At 48.0% G+C, this 9776-nt stretch overlaps 1 protein-coding gene across 1 annotated transcript in view; it reads left to right on the top strand.

The window, feature by feature from the left end:
- Positions 1-8461: 8461 nt before the first annotated feature.
- Positions 8462-9776, top strand: part of LOC121560083 (bone morphogenetic protein receptor type-2-like) — a gene marked incomplete at its 3' end in the record, with an annotated part of 129182 nt that continues 127867 nt past the window's right edge. The window contains exon 1 of the mRNA XM_045217934.1: positions 8462-8609. Within this exon, the coding sequence (XP_045073869.1) occupies positions 8510-8609 (100 nt within the window). The remainder of the gene's footprint in view (positions 8610-9776) is intronic.

Raw genomic sequence — 9776 nt, 5'->3', positions numbered from 1 at the left:
TGCACTGAATGAGTTGTACAAGGCCATTAATCAACAGGAAAACGCTCATCCAGATGCAGCGCTCCTAGTGGCCGGGGACTTTAATGCAGGGAAACTTAAATCCGTTCTACCTAATTTCTACCAGCATGTCAAATGTGCAACCAGAGGGAAAAAAACTCTAGACCACCTTTACTCCACACACAGAGACGCATACAAAGCTCTCCCTCGCCCTCCATTTGGCAAATCTGACCATAACTCTATCCTCCTGATTCCTGCTTATAAGCAAAAACTGAAGCAGGAAGCACCAGTGATTCGGTTAATAAAAAGTGGTCAGATGACGCAGATGCCAAGCTACAGGACTGTTTTGCTAGCACAGACTGGAACATGTTCCGGGATTCTTCAGACAGCATTGAGGAGTACACCACATCAGTCACTGGCTTCATCAATAAGTGCATCGATGATGTCGTCCCCACAGTGACCGTACGTACATACCCCAACCAGAAGCCATGGATTACAGGCAACATCCGCACTGAGCTAAAGGGTAGAGCTGCCGCTTTCAAGGAACGGGACTCTAACCCGGAAGCTTATAAGAAATCCCGCTATGACCTCCGACGAACCATCAAACAGGCAAAGAGTCAATACAGGTCTAAGATTGAATCATACTACACTGGCTCTGACGCTCGTCGGATGTGGCAGGGCTTGAAAACTATTACAGACTACAAAGGGAAGCACAGCCGCGAGCTGCCCAGTGACACAAGCCTACCAGACGAAGCTAAACCACTTCTATGCTCGCTTCGAGGCAAGCAACACTGAAGCATGCATGAGAGCACCAGCTGTTCCGGACGACTATGTGATCACGCTCTCCGTAGCCGATGTGAGTAAGACTTTTAAAGCAAGTCAACATTCACAAGGCCGCTGGGCCAGACGGATTACCAGGGCGTGTACTCCGAGCATGTGCTGACCAACTGGCAAGTGTCTTCACTGACATTTTCAACATGTCCCTGACCGAGTCTGTAATACCAACATGTTTCAAGCAGACCACCATAGTCCCCGTGCCCAAGAACTCTAAGATAACCTGCCTAAATGACTACCGACCCGTGGCACTGACGTCTGTAGCCATGAAGTGCTTTGAAAGACTGGTCATGGCTCACATCAACAGCATAATCCCAGAAACCCTAGACCCACTCCAATTTGCATACCGCCCCAACAGATCCACAGATGATGCAATCTCTATCGCACTCCACACTGCCCTTTCCCCACCTGGACAAGAGGAACACCTACGTGAGAATGCTATTCATTGACTACAGCTCAGCATTCAACACCATAGTGCCCTCTAAGCTCATCACTAAGCTAAGGATCCTGGGACTAAACACCTCCCCTCTGCAACTGGATCCTGGACTTCCTGACGGGCCGCCCCCAGGTGGTAAGGGTAGGTAACAACACATCTGCCACACTGATCCTCAACACGGGGCCCCTCAGGGGTGCGTGCTCAGTCCCCCTCCTGTACTCTCTGTTCACCCATGACTGCATGGCCAGGCACGACTCCAACACCATCATTAAGTTTGCCGACGACACAACAGTGGTAGGCCTGATCACCGACAACGATGAGACAGCCTATAGGGAGGAGGTCAGAGATCTGGCCGTGTGGTGCCAGGACAACAACCTCTCCCTCAACGTGACCAAGACAAAGGAGATGATTGTGGACTACAGGAAAAAAAAGAGGACTGAGCACGCCCCCATTCTCATCGACGGGGCTGTAGTGGAACAGGTTGAGAGCTTCAAGTTCCTTGGTGTCCACATCACCAACGAACTATCATGGTCCAAGCACACCAAGACAGTCGTGAAGAGGGCACGACAAAGCCTATTCCCCCTCAGGAGACTAAAAAGATTTGGCATGGGTCCTCAGATCCTCAAAAATTCTACAGCTGCACCATCGAGAGCATCCTGACTGGTTGCATCACCGCCTGGTATGGCAACTGCTTGGCCTCTGACCGCAAGGCACTACAGAGGGTAGTGCGTACGGCCCAGTACATCACTGGGGCAAAGCTCCCCTGCCATCCAAGACCTCTATACCAGGCGGTGTCAGAGGAAGGCCCTCAAAATTGTCAAAGACTCCAGCCACCCTAGTCATAGACTGTTCTCTCTGCTACCGCACGGCAAGCGGTACCGAGTGCCAAGTCTAGGTCCAAAAGACTTCTCAACAGCTTCTACCCACAAGCCATAAGACTCCTGAACAGCTAATCATGGCTACCCGGACTATTTGCACTGCCCCCACCCCATCCTTTTTACGCTGCTGCTACTCTGTTAAGTATTTATGCATAGTCACTTTAACTCTACCCACATGTACATATTACCTCAACTACCTCAACTAGCCGGTGCCCCCGCACATTGACTCTGCACCGTTACCCCCTGTATATATAGCCTCCCTACTGTCACTTTATTTTACTTCTGCTCTTTGTTTTTCTCAACACTTTTTTTTGTTGTTGTTTTATTCTTACTTTTTTTGTTTAAAATAAACGCACTGTTGGTTAAGGGCTGTAAGTAAGCATTTCACTGTAATGTCTGCACTTGTTGTATTCGGCGCATGTGACCAATAAAATTTGATTTGATTTGATTTGATTTGGAATAACATGGCTATATACACAGGGTACCAGGCAATAACATGGATATATACAGGAAGTACCAGGTAATAACATGGATATATACACAGGGTACCAGGTAATAACTTGGCTATATACACAGGGTACCAGGTAATAACATGGATATATACAGGAAGTACCAGGTAATAACATGGATATATACAGGAAGTACCAGGTAATAACATGGATATATACACAGGGTACCAGGTAATAACTTGGCTATATACAAGGTACCAGTACCGAGACGATGTGTAGGGGTACCAGGTAATAACTTGGCTATATACACAGGGTACCAAGTAATAACATGGCTATATACACAGGGTACCAGGTAATAACTAGGCTATATACACAGGGTACCAGGTAATAACTTGGCTATATACACAGGGTACCAGGTAATAACATGGCTATATACACAGGGTACCAGGTAATAACTAGGCTATATACACAGGGTACCAGGTAATAACTTGGCTATATACACAGGGTACCAGGTAATAACATGGCTATATACACAGGGTACCAGTACCGAGACGATGTGCAGGGGTACGAGGTAATAACTTGGCTATATACACAGGGTACCTGTACCGAGACGATGTGCAGGGGTACCAGGTAATAACTTGGCTATATACACAGGGTACCAGTACCGAGACGATGTGCAGGGGTACGAGGTAATAACTTGGCTATATACACAGGGTACCAGTACCGAGACGATGTGCAGGGGTACCAGGTAATAACTTGGCTATATACACAGGGTACCAGTACTGAGACGATGTACAGGGGTACGAGGTAATAACTTGGCTATATACACAGGGTACCAGTACCGAGACGATGTACAGGGGTACCAGGTAATAACTTGGCTATATACACAGGGTACCAGTACCGAGACGATGTGTAGGGGTACGAGGTAATAACTAGGCTATATACACAGGGTACCAGTACCGAGACGATGTGCAGGGGTACCAGGTAATAACTTGGCTATATACACAGGGTACCAGTACTGAGACGATGTACAGGGGTACGAGGTAATAACTAGGCTATATACACAGGGTACCAGGTAATTGAGGTAGATATGTGTTGGTGTGTGTGGACCATGATAGATCCTTAGTCATGTGGACACCAAGGAACTCTAAGCTCTCGACCCGCTCCACTACAGCCCCACCGCCGTTTCCTGTGGCCCACGATCAGCTTCTTTGTCTTGCTGACGTTGACGTTGATGGAGAGGTTGTCTCTGACCTCCTCCCTATAGACTGTCTCATCGTTGTCGGTGATCAGGCCTAACACCGTCGTGTCGTCAGCAAACTTAATGATGGTGTTGGAGTCGTGCGCGGCCACGCAGTCGTGGGTGAACAGGGAGTGCAGGAGGGGACCGTGTTGAGGGTCAGCGTGGCGGATGTGTTGTTGCCTACCCTCACCACCTGGGGGCGGCCCGTCAGGAAGTCCAGGATCCAGTTGCAGAGGGAGGTGTTCAGTCCCAGGATCCTTAGCTTAGTGATGAGCTGGGAAAGCACTATGGTGTTGAATGCTGAGTTGTAGTCAATGGACAGCATTCTCATAAACAGTGCCTTCAGAAAGTATTCATACCCCTGAACTTATTCCACATTTTGTTGTTCCAGCCTGAATTCATAATTGATTAAAGCGATTGTTTTTCTCACCCATCTACACACAATACCCCATAATGACAAAGTGAAAACATGTTTTTAGAAATGTTTGCAAATGTATTGAAAATGAAATACAGAAAAGTATTCACACCTTTTTGCTATGACACTCCAAATTGAGCTCCAATTTCCTTTGATCATCCTTGAGCTGTTTCTACAACTTGATTGGAGTCGACCTTTGGCCATTTCAATTGTTTGGACATGATTTAGAAAAAAACACACCTGTCTATATAAGGTCCCACAGTTGACAGTGCATGTCAGAGCAGAAACTATACCATGAAGTCCAAGGAACTGTAATTGTAATGAGGCATATATCTGGGGAAGGGTATTAAACCATTTCTAGTGTGTTGAAAATTTCGAAGAGCTTAGTGGTCTCCATCATCGGGAAATAAATAAAAATATGGAACTACCCAGACTCTGCCTAGAGCTGGCCGTCCGACCAAACTGATCAACCGGGCAAGAAGGACCTTGGTCAGGGAGGTGACCAAGAACCCAATGACCATTCTGACAGAACTACAGAGTTCCTTGGCTGAGATGGGAGAACCTGCCAGAAGGACAACAGTCTCTACAGCACTTCACCAGAGGGAAGCCACTCCTGAGAAAGGCACATGACAACACACCTGGAGTTTGCAGAAAGGCACGTGAAAGACTCTGAGATCATAAGGCAAAAGATTCTGTGGTCTGATGAGACTGAAATGGAACACTTTGACTTTAATGCAAAGCGCTGTTTTGAGAAAACCAGGCACAGCTCACCCGTCTAACTCTTCCCTAGCGTGAAGCATGGTGGTGGCAGCATCATGCTATGGGGATGCTTTTCAGCGGCATGGACTGGGAGACTGGTAAGGATAGAGGGAACAATGAATGGAGCCAAATACAGACAAATCCTTGATGAGAACCTGCTTCAGAGTGAAAACGACCTTAGACTGGGGAGAAGATTTACGTTCCAACATGATAATGACCCAAAGTATACAGCCAAATCAACGCTGGAATGGCTTCAGAACAAGAACGTGAAAGTCCTTGAGTGGCCCAACCAAAACCCCAGACTTGAATCCCATTGAAAATATGTGGGAAAAATTGGAAAAAATCCCCAAATCCAGATGTACAAAGTTGATACAGACTGTAATACCCAAGACGACTCAATGCTGTAATCGCCACCAAAGGTGCTTCTACAAAGTATTGACTCAGGGATGTGAATACTTATGTAAATTCGTACATTTAATCCATTTTGAAGTCAGGCTGTAACACAACAAAATGTGGAATAAGTCAAAGGGTATGAATACTTTCTGAAGACACTCTAGATGTTCCTCTTGTCCAGGTGGGAGAGAGCAGTGTGGAATGCAATAGAGATTGCATAATCTGTGGATCTGTTGTGGCGGTATGCGAATTGGAGTGGGTAATCCAGTCAGCCAGTAATCCAGTCAGTCAGCCAGCCAGCCAGTCAGTCTGTCAGCCAGTAATCCAGCCAGTCAGTCTGTCAGCCAGCCAGTCAGTCTTTCAACCAGTCAATCTGTCAACCAGCCATTCTGTCAGCCAACCAGTAATCCAGCCAGCCAGTCAGTCTCTTCCAGCCAGTCAGTCTCTTCCGCTGACACAGTTTTGTCTCTGATGATGATGACGCAATGACAAAATGTGGAGCATGACTCATGATACCACATAGCCCTCCTCCTGATCTACCACTCTACCACCCGGTACCGCTTGCCGTGCGGTAGCAGAGAGAACAGTCTATGACTAGGGTGGCTGGAGTCTTTGACAATTTCGAGGGCCTTCCTCTGACACTGCCTGGTATAGCGGTCCTGGATGGCAGGAAGCTTGGCCCCAGTGATGTACTGGGCCGTACGCACTACCCTCTGTAGCGCCTTACGGTAGGAGGCCGAGCAGTTGCCATACCAGGCGGTGATGCAACCAGTCAGGATGCTCTCGATGGTGCAGCTGTTGAACTTTTTGAGGATCTGAGGACCCATGCCAAATCTTTTCAGTCTCCTGAGGGGGAATAGGCTTTGTCGTGCCCTCTTCACGACTGTCTTGGTGTGTTTGGACCATGATAGTTTGTTGGTGATGTGGACACCAAGGAACTTGAAGCTCTCAACCTGTTCCACTACAGCCCTGTCGATGTGAATGGGGGCGTGCTCAGTCCTCTTTGTTTTCCCTGTAGTCCACGATCATCTCCTTTGTCTTGATCACGTTGAGGGAGAGGTTGTTGTCCTGGCACCACACGGCCAGGTCTCTGACCTCCTCCCTATAGGCTATCTCATCGTTCCTGCTTTAGTTTTAGCTTGTAAGCAGGAATCAGGAGGATAGAGTTATGGTCAGATTTTCCAAATGGAGGGCGAGGGAGAGCTTTGTATGCGTCTCTGTGTGTGGAGTAAAGGTGGTCTAGAGTTTTTTTTCTCCTCTGGTTGCACATTTAACATGCTGGTAGAAATTAGGTAGAACGGATTTAAGTTTCCCTGCATTAAAGTCCCCGGCCACTAGGAGCGCTGCCTCTGGATGAGCGTTTTCCTGTTTGCTTATGGCCTTATACAGCTCATTGAGTGCAATCTTAATGCCAGCATTGGTTTGTGGTGGTAAATAGACAGCTATGAAAAATATAGATGAAAACTCTCTTGGTAAATAGTGTGGTCTACAGCTTATCATGAGAGACTCTACCTCAGGCGAGCAAAACCTCCAGACTTCCTTAGTATTTTATTTTGTGCACCAGCTGTTGTTTACAAATATACACAGACCGCCACCCCTTGTCTTACCGGAGTCAGCCGTTCTATCCTGCTGATGTATCGTATATACTGCCAGCTGTATGTTATCCATGTCGTCGTTCAGCCACGACTCGGTGAAACATAAGATATTACAGTTTTTAATGTCATAAGCTACGGACAACAAACACAATTGCATTTTATCGATGGCAATTTGAATGCACGGAGATACCGTGACAAGATCCTGAGGCCCATTGTCTTGCCATTCATCCGCCAACCATCACCTCATGTTTCAGCTTGATAATGCACGGCCCCATGTCGCAAGGATCTGTAGACAATTCCTGGAAGCTGGAAATGTCCCAGTTCTTCCATGGCCTGCATACTCACCAGACATGTCACCCATTGTGCATGTTTGAGATATGCAGCAACTTCCCACAGCCATTGAAGAGGAGTGGGACAACATTCCACAGGCCACAATCAACAGCCTGATCAACTCTATGCGAAGGAGATGTGTCGCTCTGCATGAGGAAAATGGTGGTCACACCAGATGCTGACTGGTTTTCTGATCCATGCTCCTACCTTTTCTTTTAAGGTATCTGTGACCAACAGATGCATATCTGTATTCCCAGTCATGTGAAATCCATAGATTAGGGCCTAATTTACTTATTTCAAATGACTGAACTGTAACTCAGTAAAATCTTTTAAATTGTTGCATGTTGCGTTTTTGTTTTGTTCAGTGTGTGTATAAAACACAGGAAGATCATGTGACTGCACTGGGCCTTTAAAATGCTGATTACTCCTCCTTTATTACTTCTCCTTCTTCACCTGATGATAAGACATTGTTTCTGCTAACGTATGATGGGGGTCGCTGGGTCGCTGGTTTGCCTGGGAGGGGGTCCTTGGGCAAGAAGAGGTTGAAGACCCCCTAATCAGCCTGCTGCTGCAATATGAGCTGTATAATCACTGAGATAACAAAAAGCTATTCCAACTCTGAAAAATGTATTCGCTTTTCTGTCTCAGAAAATGAAAAGCGCAAATGATTTTCACTAACTTTTCTGTATCTCTCCCTTTCCCCTCTCTCCCTCTCTCCCTCTCTCCCTTTCCCCCTCTCTCCCTCTCTCCCTCTCTCCCTTTCCCCCTTTCCCCCTCTCTCCCGTTCCCCCTCTCTCCCTCTCTCCCTCTCTCCCTTTCCCCCTCTCTCCCTCTCTCCCTCTCTCCCTTTCCCCCTCTCTCCCTCTCTCCCGTTCCCCCTCTCTCCCTCTCTCCCTCTCCCCCTCTAGCTGCCCAGAGCGAGGAGCGTGAGTGTGCGTTCAACGACCAGCAGCAGCAGTATGAAGAGCAGCGTGTAGGAGGAGCAGGAGGAGGAGCAGGGGGAGGAGCAGGGGGAGGAGGAGGAGGAGGAGCAGGGGGAGGAGCAGGGGGAGGAGAAGGGGGAGGAGCAGGAGGAGCAGGGGGAGGAGGAGGAGGAGGAGCAGGGGGAGGAGGAGGAGCAGGAGGAGCAGGGGGAGGAGCAGGGGGAGCAGGGGGAGGAGGAGGAGCAGGTGACTGGCCTATGACCAGGGAGAATACTACTATACGCTGCAGTAAGGGCTCTCGATGCTATGGCCTGTGGGAGAAGACTAGAGACGGGGACATACACCTGGTCAAACAGGGTACGTCTGCTCACACACACACACACACACACACACACACACACACACACACACACACACACACACACACACTAGAGATGGGGACATAGTGCCCTCGTTTGGGTGTAGGGACTGATCAGAGCCTGAAGGTACGGAGGTGCCGTTCCCCTCACAGCTCCGTAGGCAAGCACCATGGTCTTGTAGCAGATGCGAGCTTCAACTGGAAGCCAGTGGAGTGTGCGGAGGAGGGGGGTGACGTGAGAGAACTTGGGAAGGTTGAACACCAGACGGGCTGCAGCGTTCTGGATGAGTTGTAGGGGTTTAATGGCACAGGCAGGGAGCCCAGCCAACAGCGAGTTGCAGTAATCTAGACGGGAGATGACAAGTGCCTGGATTAGGACCTGTGCCGCTTTCTGTGTAACTGACAAACTTAAATGGTCCACCCACACAGACAGTGTGGTGAAGAAGGCGCAACAACGTCTCTTCAACCTCACAAACCTCACAAAACCCTCACAAACGTTTACAGATGCACAATTGAGAGCATTGTGTTGGCCTGTATCACCGCCTGGTACGGCAACTGCACCGCCCGTAACCGCAGGGCTGTCCAGAGGGTGGTGCGGTCTGCACAACGCATCACCGGGGGCAAACTACCTGCCCTCCAGGACACCTACAGCACCCGATATCACAGGAAGGCCAAAAAGATAATCAAGGACAACTACCACCCGAGCCACTGCCTGTTCATCCCGCTATCATCCAGAAGGCGAGGTCAGTACAGGTGCATCAAAGCTGGGACCGAGAGACTGAAAAACAGCTTCTATCTCAAGGCAATGAGACTGTTAAATAGCCTTCACTAGCACATTAGAGGCTGCTGCCTATATACATAGATTAGAAATCACTGGCCACTTTAATAAATGGAACACTAGTCACTTTAATAATGTTTCCATATCTTGCACTACTCATCTCATATGTATATACTGCATTCTATTCTATAATATTCTACTGTATCTTAGTCCATGCCGCTCTGTCATTGCTCGTCCATATACAGTTGAAGTTGGAAGTTTACATACACTTAGGTTGGAGTCATTAAAACTCGTTTTTCAACCACTTCACAAATTTCTTGTTAACAAACTATAGTGTTGGCAAGTCGGTTTGGACATCTACTTTGTGCATGACACAAGTAATTTTTCC

The sequence above is a fragment of the Coregonus clupeaformis genome, unplaced genomic scaffold (assembly GCF_020615455.1).
Source record: "Coregonus clupeaformis isolate EN_2021a unplaced genomic scaffold, ASM2061545v1 scaf1275, whole genome shotgun sequence".
In the NCBI taxonomy this organism is placed as follows: domain Eukaryota; kingdom Metazoa; phylum Chordata; class Actinopteri; order Salmoniformes; family Salmonidae; genus Coregonus; species Coregonus clupeaformis.
Note: the sequence above shows the minus strand (reverse complement) of the source record. Positions and strands in the feature narration are given on the sequence as shown.